The sequence below is a fragment of the Pezoporus flaviventris genome, unplaced genomic scaffold (genome assembly GCF_033815535.1).
Source record: "Pezoporus flaviventris isolate CSIRO_AGI_PZ_B2104156 unplaced genomic scaffold, CSIRO_AGI_Pfla_v1 ptg000083l, whole genome shotgun sequence".
NCBI classification, from domain to species: domain Eukaryota; kingdom Metazoa; phylum Chordata; class Aves; order Psittaciformes; family Psittacidae; genus Pezoporus; species Pezoporus flaviventris.
Window position 1 is genome coordinate 11647877 of NW_026892631.1, and position 18382 is coordinate 11666258.

The 18382-nt window shown below is 44.8% G+C and overlaps 1 protein-coding gene across 7 annotated transcripts in view; it reads left to right on the top strand.

The window, feature by feature from the left end:
• TTC7A (tetratricopeptide repeat domain 7A) overlaps nt 1–18382 on the top strand; it is a 171010-nt gene that overhangs the window by 47133 nt on the left and 105495 nt on the right. For all 7 annotated transcript variants that reach the window (XR_009747200.1, XR_009747199.1, XM_061475309.1 and 4 more), the window contains one exon: nt 8184–8288. Coding sequence is in view for 5 of the 7 variants with exons in the window: in XM_061475309.1 (XP_061331293.1) it covers nt 8184–8288 (105 nt within the window). In the remaining 2 variants the exon portion in view is untranslated. The remainder of the gene's footprint in view (nt 1–8183; nt 8289–18382) is intronic.

Genomic DNA, 18382 nt, shown 5'->3' on the forward strand with positions numbered 1-18382 from the left:
GTAAGGACATAATGAGAGAGATGCCTTGCGTCACGAAGTGCAGTTCTGGATACTCAAGAGAAAGGTTTAAATTGGTCTAACACAGCACCCCTGTTCTGAACTGGGGCTGTAAAACTGAATGCTGAACTCTTCACAGCTGCTTTAAATTGCTTCTGCTGGTAATAACCTTTGCAATGTGTTAATACAACAGCTAGAGGCTGAGTGGGCATAGCAGCTCCCTGGCTCTGCTGCCATGCATAGACAGGCTGGAATCTGAGTGGCGAGTGGAGTGATAGCCGGATGCCATCTGGCAGAGTCCTCGGGCACTGAGATGAGCCACCATCCTGCTGCCGCAGTAAAACCAGTGCAGGAGGTTGCATCTGCTTGTCTCAAGAGTTTGAAAAAGTGACCTGCATTCAGCAGAACGGGGAAAGGAAGGGACAAACATAGACTACAAAGTCTTCTCTATGCTGTCTTGGCAGTGGTGAAGACAGGCACGGTTGTTTCGGGGCAGACTTGTTCTCTTCTGCTGCTTTAGCTGCAGAGCTGTCACTGGGGGTTGTGGAGGCTGCCAGCACTCTGCAGACTAGGCTAGCTCTACTGACGTATCTGAAGTTGGAGGCAAAATTGTCATAGTGTCTAGATGATGTATTACAAGCACGAGGGGTGTGAAATAGGGTCCCTGTGCACTTGCAAGCATTTCCCTGGCCTCGCACCAGTTGGATCAGTTACATGTTCCCTTGTTCAAATTTCTGTCCCTTTCTCCACCTAACAGCCTGACACGGGACCCAGCCTGGGTGTCCCAAAGTGTCACTGGAGCTCTCTTGGAGCAGAGGCTTAGAAGTGCATTATGGGGTCAGGCTCTAGCTTAAATTGACAATACTTGAGAAAGTCTTCTAGAACTACAGTGTGTCATACTGCTTAAGGTAGCTGATGCACTTATGTGGCTTTGAACATGAGGCAACATTGATGCCTCCCTACCTACCCTACCGACCAAGGAGACAAGATCTGTACTTAGTGATAATGATGTGCCATTTTCCTAAAGGTGATGAGGGAGAAATTCCTCAAGGATAGCTGAGAAATTACTCTGTGAACACTGAGTCTACTTAGTCTGGAAGTGCTGGATACCCCAATTGGGCCATTCAACTTGCAGCAGCCTTATACTGATCTATACTGTCCAGTGGATGTTTATTGTTAGTCTATGCAGTGCATAAACCCATTTTCATGCTCATATTTAGTGTTTCTGTCCCCCCGCTAGAAACCCACAGCACAACTTGGTTAGTGAATTAAAAGCTTTAGCATGTGTACTTCTTGAGAGGAAGGAGAGGGAGAGATACAGTCAGAGGGAGCTCACTCCAGGCTGAGGGAAGTCTGGAGCACCTGCTAGGAGAGGATAATGTGCTGTTACCCCTCACCCTGGGTACTCATTTAGGGGATGAAGTGCAGCAAAAAGTGCATGAAAGGAGAGCTCAGGGCCATTTCAAGGGGCTGTTGAGAAGAGCCTCTCTGAGAGCCCAGTGGAGCTGGAGTCAAGGGCTGTCCTCAGCAGGCCTTACTCTGGGATTGCTGATGGTGGTTAAGTGTTCTGGGGTGCCTGGAATGCAGTTGTCCAGCCCCTCCCAGCCTGTGGTGACGGAACACCATCAGTCCAGTACTTGCCCTTAGGGCATTAATTGCTTCATTTTAAGAACAACTGCATTGTTGCTGACCCTGACCCTGCTAGCCCAATGCTGAGGACACCACAGGGATAGTGGTCAACGTTACCAGTATCATTAGGGTTGGCAGTAGGGGCATTTAAGCTCCAAGTGTGGTACTTCACAAACCCAGGCAGTTAAAGCTTTTTTCAGCTACACATAATGGTCTTCTCTGCTCTTACCCCTTATGTTTGCTCATCTTTAAGGCAAAGGGAAAGAAAGAGTCATACTTGTCTACCTGAATGGATTTCTTATTAACATACTGCTTCAGGAGGTGCCTGGTGTTATACAAAGGGAAATAGTCGCATCCTTCTTGGTGTCTGTCATTCAGCTGTTTTTAGGGGGGAGTAGGCTGCAGCTCTTACCAGAGCCAGTCTTGCAGTGTCACTGTGTTCCCCTTGGCTGCTCAGAGGCTCGAGATACTGCAGCCCTGCCCAGGGCTTGTGCTGGCAGCGTATTTAGGGTTTTGAAACCAGTCTTACACAGACATGAACTCTGATTTTTGGAGCCCTTTGCAAGTTGCTGATACATACTGGTAACAGCCAAATAATGACAAGCTAATGCCCGAGCTGCTCATATCTCTGTTGCACCCAGAAAAAGGAATACTTCCTCATACTTAAACAGTGCAGCAAAAGCAGATGTCTGTAGCAGCTTTGAGGAGCTTTCAAGTTTGACTCAGCCATGCCTGTACTGCCAACATACAGCTTTCCAGAAGGTTAGAAGGAAATTTATAGATATATTTAATACATAATTCTGCAGCAACAGCAGACGAATTTTATGATTTTAGGCTGTTCCTCCTCTTGGTTTCCTTGCAAAAGCTTAGGGAGGTTGCTAGGCAACTGACATAAAAAAAAGAGTACATTTCTCATTGCATTGCAGGCAGAAACCTTGGGAGCAGCAGAGGCCTCGGATGGCTCCTTAAATAGCATTGCTGGGGAGTGAAAGTTACAATATTGAACATTCATTGGTGAAAGATCCTGTTACAAAGGTCAGCTCTCCAGGGGATATTCAATAGTTTGGTTTCCTTTGGTGCAAAGGAAAGATTAGAAGGGAGTGTGCCTGGGTGCTGTAGATAGTACAAGAAATGGAAGCTTCCAAAGGTGCCTGAGTGTGGAGCAGAACACCTGGGTGGGCTTTATAATTGCCTTCAGGCTCTACTCTCTGTTCTTGACAGAAGGTGCCAAGTGAGAGATTTGCCACGTTAGCAAGGACAAATTTGTCCGTATAGGGTTTAGAATTTAAGAGTCACTTTAAAAAGTGAATGTTTAAAGCTGCTTCACTCCAATGCTCTCATCTGCTCAACGGAAGGTAAAAGAAAAGGGGAAGAATTGCTGCCTGCGTTGAGAGATGTAATTGCCTTGGGGAAGGAATGTTCATGCTGAGGGATTCACGGGAATCTGGAAATTCAGCTGAAAGCTAACACCAAAACAACTAATTCCAGGGTTCTCAATTGTGGCTCATCTCCTCTGTTGGTTCAAGGTCATTTATAGCTAGATTGCTGTGAATCCCAGAGTACAGGGAATGTTAATTCTTGCATAATCATGAAAGATTCCCCTCCCACTTCCTCACAATCCCTTTGAAACGGTGTCGTTTTTACAATCAGACGGGATGATGCCAGGGAAATAAAGCAGTGCTCGTTGTAGGGATTCATTTATGCACTAAAGTGCCAGGTGAATTGGGAATGAGGTTGTCTACCACAACTGCCACCTTGAGGAACATTTTTCCCTCTGGCTGAGAAGTATTACCAAAGAAGCAAAAAAGCAGGGAGGGTTTTTGGAACCTTTGCAAGAGACAAGCAACTGTTTATGGTGTGTCAAGTCTGCCTGGCATGATTTACTGTCTGAAAATTCTTCTTCCTTTTACCTACATTTGTGGTTTCTTTATCTTCTAAATATGAAACTAATCTCTGACGTCCTTTTGCTGCTTTGGTATGGTGAGAGAAAAGAGGGGGGAGAAGAAAATTGTGGTGGAGTGAGCTGGAAAACCAGCATTTGGGCAGCATCTGTGCATTTACCATAATTGATGGCAAGATCCCTCGAGCCTTTTGGGAAAATAAGGAAGAGAACTAACTATAGCCTGTTCTTCTTTCTGTACTGTTCATGTGCAAGCATGTTTGAGGAATATGCTTGCATGCTTTGTTCTATAATTAGTAAATGGGCAGTGGGAGTTGTTTTGTATTTGGATAGAAGTTTTTCTTTACATTTTACTCCCTTATAGGATTCAAAGGTGTCACTGCTGTAATTACTTAGGGGGAGGTGCCCTCTCTGTTCTTCTCCTTCCCCATGGTTTCTTCGTGATTTCTTGCTGCATACTGAGAATTGCCCTCCACATATTGGATGTGGTACATAGAGCTCCTTCAGTAGTCTGTACTGAAAGCAGCCATTTGCCAGTATTAATTGCTGCTTCCTGGAAACTGCCTTTCCTAATTTTCTTCTCATAAATAGTTGTTTGCGATCTCTGTAGAAGAAAAATACTGTATGTAAGTAGATTAGGTGAGGAAAAAATTGACAAAGAAAACCAGCTTCCTATAGATACTACTGAATTTAGGTTGGCTATAAGGAATGAGTTCTTCGTTGTGAGGGTGGTGAGGCACTGGAACAGGTTGCCCAAGGGAGTTGTGTTTGCTCCTTCTGGCAGTGTTCAAGGCCAGGCTGGGCAGGGCTTGGAGCAACCTGGTTTAATGGAAGGTGTCCCTGCACGTGGCATTGGGGTTGGAACTGGATGGATCTTAAGGTTCTTTCCAACCCAAGCCATTCCGTGATTGCAATGTGGAACAGCAGTGCCTTATCCTTCCCTTTATCCACTGCGAAAACCCCACAGAGTTGTTGGTCTGTGATTTTGGTTTTGATGGCTTAACATACCAATTAATGCAGTGTTTTCACTCCACAACCAGATTTGAGTTCTGTGCTTTGTTGGTCATAACAAAGGGAGGATGGTCATGCATCTCCTTCAACCCGATGAGGGTCAAGGCTGAGAACTCCTACGTCAGACCTCCCGTAGACAAAGCGGAACCCCCCACGAGGCAGCTGTTGGCAAGCTTGCCATTCCTTTAAACCATGCCCGTTTAATGGGTCTGTGTGTGTTTGGGAGGACTTAAAAGTAGTTCTGCCAGAGAGAGGCCAAATGAGACCCAGAGGCAAATCGCTGGCTTTCTGAAGTCCTTGGGAACTGGTTCCAGTGCACTCATTATAACCTAGCAATTAGCAAGCTCAACAGAGAGAACTTAAACCCTGGCTTGATTTTGCTGTGAGCCCTTGTGAAGCTCAGAATTGCGAGTAGGAAGCATGCACTCATTTGGAGTTCAAGCTCTGCTCTTCTCAAACATGCCTCACCAATAAATCTAATTATTATTACTGCTTTGCAGTGAATCTCACAAACAATGCGCTCGGCTGCCTGGTCCACCCACGCGAAGTGCAAGAATATGTACATTTTAATTATCAGATTATTTCAATGTTCCACAAACGCTGCTTCCTATTAAATATTGTTACAAACCAGTGACATCTGCATTCAGTACTGAGTGCATGATGGTTGTTCCCTGCCTATTAATGTCTGCGGTGAGTATCTTTAGAACACCTGGATGTTCTATGACACGCCAGTGTCCCTGGGGTAAGGTCGCTGTGGGAGTGGGATAGTCTTTCTCCTGTCATTCCTTGGATAACCTTTCCATCGTCTGTAGATAATTTCTGCTGAGTAAAGTTTTCAAGGTGAAATTACAGAGATCTCTTGAGTTTTTGAAAGGCTGGGGGGGAGAAAGGCTTCGTGTCACCCTGTTTCTAAAGCCACTTCTGCTCCAGCTGTTTAATTGGGAATTGTATAACTCCTTTTAGAGTGACATAACTTTGTAAGTGGTTTAGAAGCAGCATTGAAACTGTGGTCTCGCTCTGTGAATGCGTGTTTAGAAGCTCCAGAGTGCATGTGGTGAAGTGACTCCACATGTGAGGTGTTTGGCTGTAGGCACAGGGTGGGACTTTGCTTTGCAGCAGTTGGTAGTCGCTGTTTTGCAGTTGCCCCTGAACAGGCTTAGGGCAGGCATGAGAATTGCCCTGTGGTCTGAGGCTATTGGAGACTGCAGGGTTGGTGTGTCCCAGTGACCAGCCTTACTCAGTGGGCAGACTGCAGACAGGGATGGAGCAGAGCTCAAGAGGGACTGGTGAAGAGTCGGGTTGTATCACTTTTCTCATGGTGTAGACCCTGGAAGGTCCCTCAACTGTGTCCCAAATTGGGACAGCCCTCTCTCAGCTCTGGTTTGTGCTAGTGCTGGCCTGTGGGGCAGCTCTTACAGCTCCCAGATGCCTCCTGCCTTCCCTCCAGTCATGCTGCCGATGGTGAGCTGAGAAACCACCGCTGGGGTCAGGTTGAATCTCGCTCTGAAAGCACTGAGCAATGTATGGTCAGCTACACATCTGGCCTTTTCAGTCACTTGCATGGTGAGATGACAAGGGTTTGGGGCTGTTCAGCTGCAGATACACCAGCTGGCAGGGTACATGTTGTCCTGCTCCTCTCTTTGGTTTCTCTTGTCTGGAAACACCCGTGGAGCTGGAATATAGGCAGGAGGCAAGAAGATGATGTGCCAGGCTAGGACCCCTATGGGGTTGTGCTTTCATTTCCAGTGTGTTCAGCAGTGCTACTGGGAATATTAGGTGCCTATAGTGCAGGTAGTGTTCTGTGAGAGAGAGGAATAAGATGCCATTAAAACTTGAGACAGTACTTGTTCTGAGCAAATAGGTGTCAGGGAGGTTCATTCTGAGGGATGCTAGTCACCTCGGGACAGCACAGTGCAGTGATGTGTTTCTTCCTGTACCTCAGGGTTGAATTACCCAAGTCTTTTTGTTTCCAAGAGAGGTAAGGTAACAGGTTAAGCTCCAGGACAAAGTTTGTTGATTCCCATCTTTGAGACAGGCTTCCTTCTGGCTTTAGGCAAATGGTGCATTTGGAGTTGTAAAATACCAATTATTTCCTTACTTTCATTGACGATACCGGATGCTTTAGGTAGGTGGGAGCAGCCTGGAGAATGTAGGGTATGCTGTTGCTCTTTGGACTATGCAGCAGGTACCCAAAACTTCTCAAGCAGAAGGGTTTGCTCTCTGCAGCTGCAGAGCTCGCCTCTTTGGTTATGAAACCCATCTTTGTCTGAGCATGGGCAGGGCTGCTGTACATCTGGTTTTCCCTTTTCCCAGGCTTCCTCCCAAGCAAATTCCTAACCAGGCTTTTGTATTCTATAGCAAGAAGTGGACCTTCAGTTCTGTGGAGAAAGGAAGTAACAGGCGCAGGTTGCTTTGGTTTGTGAGGAGGGGAAGTGCTGATGGACAGTGGGAGCGTGAAGCTGCAATGTGGGGCTGCAGGGCTTGGAGCTGGCTGTGATGGTCAGAGTTCTGGGGGGAGCCCCTGGGGGTCAGGGTCAGGAGAAGATGCCCAGGACCTGGTACAAATAGTGGTTGGCTTTGATTCTGCAAGCTTCTGTTGCTGCTCTCCTGGAATATAAAAGGCCATGACTATCTAATGTGCCTATGAGAGGAAACACAACCAGAGAGGCCGGTGTGTGTCTTGGGAAGAGTTTGTGGGGAATGGGGCATGCAAGGAGACATTCTGGGAGAAGAAAACTACACCTTGAGCTCAAGGATGAGAGAACTTAGGGGGGGTCAGGGGTCAGTAGTGAGTGGAGTGGAAGCTGGAAAGCAGCTGTGGTCCAAGTGGGGTGGGCTGTGCAGGGCAGCTGCTGTCACCTCCTCATTGTCTTGACCAGATCTTCTCACTAGCATCTCAGACCAGCGCTTTCCTCATTCTTCTTTAAACCTTCAGCCGTGAATATGTGCTATAAAAAACAAGAATGTTTGTAGAGCACAAGGGCTATGTTAACTGCTGTTCTTAATAAACATCATTCATGGTAACTTAACACCAGAAAGACAGCAATAGTTTTATGGGCTTTCATTCTAACACATGCTAGTCAGACCACCCGCTGAACAGGGTATTGCTGTGCAATTGCTTGCTCCACCCTTTGAATGGTGGGATCCCAGCTGTATTCTCGTATGTTCTGGAACTGGAGAAGACTCAAAACAATACCCAGAGCAATTACTTTAGCTGCACAAACCTCTCTCTGAATAGAGTTGGCGTGAAATGTTAGCATACTGGAGGTTAAGCTATTTATGATCTTTTCTGGCTTACTGGAAGGTGGTTGTGTGCAAGGAAAACTACAGCAGAATGCTTGTGAATTGGAGGGGCAGAGTTAAAATAACCAGTGAATTAACAGCTGAGGAAAACTGTTCTTTGTAAAGTGCACAGCCAGGGCTGGTTCTTTGGCACGTTTCCTCCGGGTGTAGGAAGAGTATGTGCTTGCCCGCGCATGTGCGCGCACATGTGTCTGCGTGTGTGGAGGTGGGAATAAAGTTGCTAACTTGTTGCTGACGTGATTTTTTTCCTTCATAGCACTGAAATACCTTGTGGGGACTCTGTAACAACACTGTCTAATTAGCCTTTTTTATTTCCTGCTCCTCTCTCCCCCTCCTCCTCCAGTCGGCATATGCAGTGTCAGTGCTTAAAGAGTGTGCTAAACTGCGACCTACGGATCCCACCGTTCCTCTTCTGGCTGCCAAGGTCTGCATTGGGTCGCTGCACTGGGTAAGCAAGCTGATGCAGTTCTTACCTAATGGAGCAGGTTCAGCAGTGACAGTGCCACAGTGCGGTTGCAGTGGGGAGAAAGGGAATCCCTGTAAGAAATCATACACACATGCGTGCCCTTAAAGAAAAGATTAAAAAAATCCCAGCAAGACATTTTGCAGTGAGTCACTGGAATACGTTTTGCTGGCACATTAAACAAAGGAAGAAGGGGGAAAGCCATAACAGCCATTCTGGGAACTGCTTCTTCAGCTGAGTGTCGAGTTGAATTGGCCACTCGTGTAGCCCCCTGGAAGACTAAAGTTAATAATAATAAGCGGACCATTAAACAGTTCAGGTCTGCTGGACGACTCAGTCCTTTGTTCCTGAAGGTGCTGTATCAGTGCTTTCTGTTCGGGATGTGTTAATGTACGCCCCAGAAGCAGAGTGGGAGTGGAAGTCTGTGCCTGTGAAATTCTGATTATCCCAAGGAGCAGAAACATCTGTCAGTCTTTTGCTGCTTGATTTAATTAATTGAATGGCAGCCTGCTGTTTTCACCTGTCCTCACCACGAGGTGTCCCTGCAGTCACTGGAGGGTTATAATTGCTAATGTAAGTAAAGCAAAGACGTGAGGAAAGCATGAAGGAAGAAACCAGAAGAATCTGCCCAGATTTTGGTGAAGAATTGTAAGGGCTGGATTTGCTGCTGTTGTCACCCTACCCCCTGCCTCTCCATCATCTATATCCCTAGCGGGTGACAGTTGGTATTCAGTTAAACTTAACTGAGATGTATTGGCTTATGCTATTGTTGGCAAAGAGATCTGGTTATAGATATTTTTGAATGAATTATGCTGTTCAGGCTCTAATGGTTAAACTTATATGTGAGTCAGCAAAAACTGGGAAGTACCTTTTTCTAGGAAAAATCAGGTCTGGGGGCCTTGAGGGAATTCTTGCTAAACTACCTAACCTACCTCTGTTCTCTGTATAGAGCAATTTTAACTCTCTTGTACCCTTAGCTCAGTGTCCAAATTCGGAGGGCTGAAAGCTTTTCAGTGATTATAAAATAACATTCACAGTGGAAGTTGTTTTTTTAGTAAAGTAAATAAGTTGGGTTTTCTTCCTAATTCTCAAAGATATTAAAACAATACGAAACATAGGCGTTACAGCTGTTTGAACATTCTTACTGATATCTCTGATGAAGTTTTCAAAGCAAGATTAACTTTTCATCAGTCTAAAACATCAGCAAGTAGATTGATAATTTTTACTCTGTATGCTCTGAATCTGGATGAACTTCATGGGCTAAATTCCTGCATTCACTTGGAGCAATAGCAGGGCACTGCATGCCCCTGGCAGCTTCCCCTGGCAATTCTGCCACGAGGCAAAAAAAAACAACCCAAAAAACCCAACCCAGCAGAACAGTCACGTTAAACGTGAAGAAAATCTTCCTCTGAGATCAAGCTAGTTTTTGCCAAGGAGTCTGAATTTTAGTATAGGAGACAAACTTGGGATCTCCATATTGCAAATGAATCTTTTACACTTCTGTCTTTGTGCTCTGTGAACATGCATCCAACAAGGGGGAGGCATTGGAGCTTTGAAGCCAATGAGGGAGGATGCTCTGTTGGACCTGCTGCTTGCAAACAAGGAAGAAGTGGTTGGGAATGTGAAGTGTGGGGCAGCCTTGACTGCACTGACTGTGAGGTGGTAAAGTTCAGGATCCTGGGAGAGGGCAACAAGGCACATAGTAGAATGGTCTATTCAGACATGCTTTGACTGACTTTGTCCACTTCTAAACACAGTGCCTTCAGGAAGGCTGTGGTCTCTTGCTGCCTGCTGAACGTGTGATCTCTGCCATAACTACTGTTTGGACAAAATTGAAATACAGTGACTGCATCTTGTGAGATTCCAGGCTAAAATCAAGATCCCTGGCGTAGGATCCCTTTGCTTTCATGTGTTACCCTGGTGTTTATGCAGCTCTCAGTGATGAGGTTTCATATGGTGCCATTAAAGTCTGCTGACTATGATGGATGTTAAATTATGAACCCAAATTGAAGATGATGCTATGCCAGGAAATGGGCAGTCAGGATTTGTCCTTCTTATTAGTGTTCCTCCCCAAAATCTTTTCAGATCCCTAGCATAGCTAGCATATAGAAAACCCACCTTGTTATAAACACACTTAGAAAAGACAGTGAGACTGAATTCAGTTCTGACTCTGTTCTTGGGCAATCCAGTATCTCTGGACCTCTTATATATGGCAGAGATGATAAAGCAACGATCTCACCCTAAAATATAGAACAAGTAAAGGAAAAATGAGCTGATTTTGGGTATTGCATACTTAGAGGTTGGTGGTTTCTTTCCCCTCTATCTACTGCTTTTTCACTGTGTGAAGCACTTTTCAGTGTTATTCCCTCAGACTCTGACTCAGAACTGGGGTGTAGTATGAGATGCAAACATGATTTCACAAGAGGGTAATCTCACTGGAGTTATCTAGAGCACAAGCTTATGAACTAAAACCCAGTTAAAAATATTCCTCTCCCCTGTTCATTTCACTCTGTGGCTCTACCCTGGTACTGAACTTGATGGTGGTATAGAAGAGTTTTAGTTAAGGGGAGCCAGAGGGAAATCAGAGCATCTTTTAGAAGAACTGAAATGATAGGTTCCCACATCTCGCAGTCAAAGGGAAGCTTCTGACATTACTGGCAAATTCTGGTGCCTAATAAAGACCTTCCTGCTTAGCAGAGCTGTTTTTCTAAATGTCATCCTTACAGTAATTATCTGCATTTAAATTACATGGCAATCAGATCGGAATTGAATCATTTAAACTGGAAGTGAACAAGCTGATCAATGCCAGTATAAATAGAAAGGAGGATAGACATGGCGCAGGAACGGTCTAATGGGCAAATATTAACAGTTACAAATACTCAGATACATCTTACTTTTCAGAACATATCAAATATGATTAATTTCTCAAATGGGAAATATATCAATGTACTTGACTGCTGGCTAGGCAGGCACAGGGTGAAAATAAATCATCGTTTATCCAAATGAAACAGCAAATTTATACATCCTGCATCTGTCTACTGTGTGCTTTTGGTGCAGTATTATACTCAGTTTGTTTATGGCCCAAGGACAAGCAGTACTTCAGTCTTATTTCAGTTACTAGCAATAAAAAACAAAACAAAGCCAAAACATTTCTGCAACTGGGTAATTGCAGAATGTCATGAGGAGCACAGATTAATCTAGTGGTCATTTTTCCTGTTTTGCTGGCTTTGTACATGATGTCTTGGCATACTTTTAGGACCAGGGAAAACAAAACATGAATTGAAATGTAGTGATTTACAGCATTGAGGATGCTGATCCCATCTATGAAATATTCAGAAGAAATTGAGGTATGAAAACATGCATGCATTCATGCTGTGCCGTGCAAATCAATATCTAACAGCCTGATGTGGGAAAGAGCTAACACCCTCAGCTTCTGTTGTGGCATTATGACCAGATTATTAGCTGATATAAACTGGCACTACTCCACTGGCATATTACTGGCACTATGCTGGCTTACATCAGCAGATGATTTTGCCCTATCAACCACTAGCTCTCTGCCTGGGGCCTGCAGTAAACAAGAGAATGACATAAGCAATGTTTTGGTTACCTTTTTCAGAAGTACATTCTTTCACACATTAAAAACTAATCCATCAAACAAACAAACCCAGCCAACCAAAGCAAGCCAAACACAACAACCAACCAACCAAAACCCAATAGTCAAAAGCTCCAACAGTAGTGTACCTATATCGACCACACTCGTCTGGTCAGGGTGAGGTTGGACCCGTGCTGAATGAAGTTTGTGAGATACGAAAGGTTTTCAGCAAAGCTGGAACTTTTATACTGTACCTAGCCCATAATACAGATATCTTAATGCCTTTTTATTGGGCTCAGAATTACGTTTGAGGCATCATGCTGCCTAGCCTTCTATTTTGCTGGGGTATCAGCACGTAGGTTTGCTGAACTCACATGTGAATGATTCTAGCAAGTGAACCTAAAGCCCATTTATGTTTAGCTATCTGTCTTTTAGCTTTCTGGAATGCGCTGTGAAGTTTTTGACTACTAAAGTTCAGAGCATTGTTTTAATTTTTCATAGCAAAGTTGATGTATCTTACAGTGGAATATGTCCGTAATGAGGTTTTCCTGCCTTGGTCCACTATAAATCCAGAGTTCCACTTAACTAAAAGGCTTGCTGTGATTTCCTCATTCACTCAGCCTCCCCTGGCAAAGCCTCAGCTGTGAATGCTCACTTGCCTGTTTTGGCAGTGACTTGGAGTTGCTGCATGAGTAGTTGTTTTTAATATTTCAGTAGTACAGTGCTGTTAATTTCAATACTTCTCCAGGACCCTGTTAATGGCAGATGTGAAAATACTAGAACCAGAACTTCTGCCTACAGGCGAGTGTTATATACTGAATTTCTCCATTTTATGAAGTATTATTTGAAGGCATTTAGAGTTGCTGTGATGTTTTCTTGAGCCTTTTACTCCATTGATTTCAGTGGAGGCATGTTGAAAACTTTGTATATAGAGACAAAAGGACTTTAGTCTGATAGAGTAGGAGAACACGAGGCATGTTCTCACTATTTTCATTGCCCCCAGGTTGACAGAACAGAAATAATGGTGTTGTGATAAGCTTGTGTATACCAAAGGATGCCAGTATTACCAGCTAGCATGGACTCTACTCCATGGCAAAAACTGCAGCACAAGATGGGACATTTCCCTCATTTCTGTTAGCTTGCCGATCCCAGTGTGCGCAGTGAAGTGCTCTGCTTCAGCCCTTTGCAGGGAAGGCAGAGATCATGCCATCAGTCAGGGAAAAGGAGGAGAGAGTGGGGTCAGGCCAGGCCAGACCATGCCTGGGGTCATAAAAAGTGAGTAAGGCATACCATGAGGTGACTACGTCATGGTGTGTGTGGTGTGGGGAGGCTGGGAGGATGTACGTTCAGAGCTGCATGCTTCTGAGGTGACAGCTTATCATTCATTGCGTTCACAGACCACTTAATCCGAGAGTGCTTCTCTCTCCTTCTGTCCGTTGTTGACCCTGTCACTGTAGATAATAAATGCAGTGCATGTGCTACCCAGTCACCTAGGAGCCCTGGAGTCTCATAGAAAAGCTTAGGTCTTATTGCAGTATGAATAACATTGAAAGATGAAATCTAGTCCCATTATTGGAGTTATTCTGCCTGCTGAGTGGACGCTGTAGAGGACCAATATGACTAGGGCAAGAAGCTACCAAGAAAGCAGTGAATGGTAAGGGGCTAATAGAGATTTCTTCTGTCTTTTAAAAGACATTCTTGCTTACATCACAGCTGCTCTTACTGGGGCAGTTCTGAGGGTTTCAGGCATCTAAAATGACCAAGAATTTGTGGACAAATCAATCCTGCTACAGTGGAGGAAAGGCCCAAAATTACATCTAAATGCTAGGGGCTGAGCATACATGCAGACTAAGTTGGTGGGCTTAGCACTGGTGACAGGGAAAATGCTGACTAGATCAGCAATAGAAAGCACAGGATCTGGGATGATCTTAAGGTCCTTTCTAACCCTAGCAATCCTACAAATTGCTTTATATGCTATAAACAGCTGTGGGACAAAGCCTTTCTATTACTCTCTGCCTTAATGACCACTTTCTTCCTATGCACTTTTCCTCTTCTTATTCTCTTTTTCCCAATTTTTTTTCTGTTCTTTGAACTTGTCTCCATACCCAATGTAATTAAAATTATAAGAAGAGGTCAATTCAACTAGTTAATACTATGCATAATTCTGCATAGATGCCCCTTCTGTAGGATTTGGGTCTCTACGCTCTTGGGTATCACCCAGTCTCCCTGGTGTCCAGACTCCCCTGCTCCACTAACTTTGTCTGCTCTCTTAAGTCCTGTGTCACTTGATGTGTTTCCTGCCTCCTCCGTTTTGCCACAGTAAGGTGCCATTTCCACGCTGCAGCACATCATGGATTTGCTTGTCCTCAGTTGCTCTAAATCCACGCTGGTGAGAATTGCAGCTCCCACTTACAGCCTCAGAAGGTGTTGATGCAGCGGGGTAGGGCTTGAACTTCTCTAAACACAAGCTGGGTGGTGACAGGCCATGGGACAGCATCTGCTGCTCACTATCCCTTGTCAGTGTGCCCTGGACTTGGCTCAAGCACACACCAAAACCTGTGGTCCAATAACAAGGGTGGCTGCAACAGGGTTACAGAGCTAACAACTGTTCTTTTAGCATCAAAGGTGATGGGGAGGAGCAGCTCCACCGTATTGCAGTGTTATTGGTGTTAGCTCACAGTTTGGCAGCCTGTCTCTCTCCAGGTCTGTGCTGTTTCTGGTGGGCTGGAGAGGTTGTTTAGCTCCTGCTTCCAAGTGCCTCCTGACAGCTTATACAGCTTGAGTTCAAAATACTTCTGTATTCCTTTTAGGTTGTTTTCCCCCATGCCTGCTTTCTGAGCTTTCTTCCATGCTGGTCTTGGAGGCAGGGAACCTCTCTTGCAACCTGTGGTGCTGCCCTTCTCTGCAACAGCTCTTCAGTGCAAAGCGTGAACAAGAACATAAGGACATTAAGGGCTAAATCAGAGCTGTATCTGTGTGGCTTTGAGACTTGTTTTTTCCTGCTTCTGAGAGAATAAATACGTAGTGATTCTAAGGAAACTGAATTCAAGCTGCTACCAGCACACTTGATGCCCAAAAGAAAGATGAAATAAATACGTTTTCTGTAGTGCTGGGAGATGCTGTGGCAGCTGCTAGCAGCCAGGTAACAGCAGTACACTGTGCATTCCCAAATGATTCTCCATCAAGAAAGATGGAGAAAGACTGCATAGCAGGCCTTGTTGGGATAGGATCAAGGGTGATGTTTTTAAACTCAAAGAGGGGAGATTCAGGCTGGACGTGAGGAACGTCATTCTTTACGATGAGGGTGGTGAAACACTGGCACAGGTTGCCCAGAGAGGTGGTGGGAGCCCCATCCATGGAGACATTCAGGGCCAGGCTGGATGTGGTTTCTGGGCAGCCTGATTTAGTTGAAAATGTCCCTGCTTATTGCAGAGGGGTTGGACAAGGTGATCGTTGAAGGTCCCTTCCAACCCAGACTGTTCTATGAGTCTAAGGTTGGAGTTCTCTGAAGTGAAGGAACTGTTTAGGTTCCCTCCATACTCAGGCTGGCCTCTGGCTCTGCAGTAGCAGTAGGAATGTCTTGATTCTCCTGATAAGCTTTCTGCTCTTAGCTCACTTCTGCGAGCCTTGAGCTCACAACTTGTAGGAGTCTCGCCGGCACCACATGGGCAGAGGAGGAAGGGGAAGCAGCTCCTGCTGCTTCAGGTCATGCAGCAGCATGAAGGAGGTGGGAATGGCTGTATCTGGTGGGACTCCAGAGGGCTCAATGCCTCATTTGGAGGCCTTCCCCTGCTTCCCATCACTACAGCATGGAGTGGAGACATCTCACATGCTTACAGATCCCCACGGACATAGCTTTACTGGCAGATCCCAGCTCAGGTTCACTATTAGTCCATCCCTAAGGTGTACAGAGAAGGGATTTTCATCAATCTGGTAGTCCTAGCAGTTTAGTTGGTAGCCCCAAGTATGCCTTAAGGGAGTATTCCTGTTTCAGTTGGTAGCTTCAGATTCATGGTTGCCTTAGGCAGTCAGCAAGACTGATGCACTGGAGAGTTGAAACCTCACAGTGGGCGATGTGAGGGAAAGGTTTGGTTCTTCACACTTGCCCAGACTGATTGAAGAGTAGGAGAATGGGAGAAGAGGGGGCAGATGGCAGCCGCAGCAGGGCTGGCAGGGGAAGTGCGTGAGTGCTGTAAAAAGGAAAAGTAAATGCTCTCATAAACAGAACCAGCTGTGCTTCAGTTTGCAAGGCCACTCGTTTTCAAAGCAGCCTTCCGCTGACCCAAGTTTGCGTTCGTGAGAATCTTTGTGGCTGGTCAGAGTGCCATTGGCGTTTAGTTTGAGTAAATGTTTACAAGAATGTTTGTGCTAGAAGTGCTGTTTCGGCCATTCTGAAAAGTTTTATTTGTGCAATAGATTAATCTGCCACTCACAGGTGGCCCTGGGTAACTGGCACGTGAGAAAGTTGAATAGTGGGCTGCTGATTTATGCAGCATAGGCCATCAGTCAGAGACTGGGAACACCATCAGGTGACCGTTCAGAGAAACAATGGAGCAAAATCTCGCCAATTTTAGGTGTCTCTATTTCAACTCCAAACCTTTCATTTAATCTCTTTTTTCAGACACTCTACCCACCCTTACCCTTGTCAGTAGTCATTAGAGTTCCTTGTATAGTTCTTTTCTTCATCTAATGGAGACTTCTTAGACGAAAGCATGAGAAGAGGAGAAACAATGAAGAAAGAGAGTGGGGAAATGGCTGTTTATGGTGGCAAAAGAGGTTCATGCTTAATTTTCTGGCTGCAGAGATTTCATGTCTTACATAAAAGTTCCTGAGAGCTGAAGAATTCAGTTATTGTTTCATGGGAAGGGGTTCTTCTTTTGTTGTTGTTTGGGTTTTTTTTTGTGTGGCAAGTCATGGGACATATTTTACTTCCATTGTCCTAGGCTCTGTTCCAGAACACGCTCCGGTATGTGGCAGGGAAGTCTGGCTGGAAGTAAGGCTACTGACAGAATTAAGAAGTCTCTTAGAGCAACTCAGTCTTCCTGATGGGGTCAGAGTTCAAAGGGTCTCATCTGAGCATCGCAGAAGTCAGTAGGACTGTTTCTAGTGTGTTCGGTAGACGTTGGATTATGCTGTCAATGACAGTCCTTGCAATTTATTTGTAGCCCTAAGTATGCCCCCAGAGGTATGCCTGTTTCGATTAGTAATCTCCAGATTGACAGTTGATTAGGCAATCAGCAAGACTGTAATGCTTTCATAGTGCTTCCAGGGAAAAGGTTGATGATAGAACACGTACTTGTCACTGGTTTCAGACATTTGGGAACTATTGGTCTGCATCTGGTTTGAATGGTACTGACCTCAGTGAGCTGTACAAGTAAGGAGAAGACCCAAGCCATGGAGATTGCTGCTTAGCTTGCACTCTTCAGTCTTTCTTCATGCTTACATTATGTTTGATATAATCTAATAAATACCAGCTCCTTTGTTTGTGGAGCTGTTAGTAAATGTTGTCGCCTGAATGTCTTCAAGTGATATGACCAGGAGGCCCATTGACAGGGTAGTTTATCAGTTCAAGTAGATTCTGTTCAGAGGTAGCATATTAACAGATCACTGCAGATCACTTATCTGCTGGTACCTTTTGATTTCAGCTCATTACTGCTGACTCCATATAGCTGTTAATGAACTATGAGGTGCTGAAGTCTGACAAAGTTATGCATTAGGAGAGCATTTCAGTTGCATCTGCAGTTCTTGTGTCTAAACCAGATGGACTTCAAACAAAAATGTATTTCTTCAAAATGAAACAACCCTATCCCAGAAAGTCATCTGTCACGTAATGAAAGTTTCTGAAAGGAGTATTTTGGGATAGTGTAATGATGCCTGGTTCTTGATTAGGGATGATTCTGGTTAGGGTTGACAGGATCTGCAGACTATCACTACTTGAAAAGAGATATCCCTGTAGGCTCAGTGTCTTTCAAGCATTACGTAGAGTTTTTGCCTGTACCTCTCCAGCCTACATCTTTCCACATACATAAACTATAAAGGTCTTAGTCTTTTCTACTTATAATGGATGATGTTAATGAGAGTTTTAAGGTTAGAAATGAGGAACACTCTATTCTGTAATAAAATACTCAAATAATTATTTTGTTTAAAATTATCATTAACTTGGATTTTAGAGGCACTAAAGCTTCATATTTTCATTAGACTCAGATCAGTGTGATCAGCTGGAAAGGAAGGTTGGGGGAGCAGTCAGCAGAGACCAGCTTATTTCACCATTTCAGAGGCTGATACTGAGAGGTTGTGACTGCCTTCTCTTCCCATCACAATCTGTAATATAAAATGCATTTTCAAGGAAATTTTCTCTTTGCAAAAGGTGAAGGATGGGGCTGCTGCAGCATGACCTACCGAAGTAGTGTGGTATTTCAGCTCAAAACGTGTGTCCTGAATTTGCTGCCTCCTCCTTGTGGCAGCAGAACTGGGAGCAGCAGCTGAA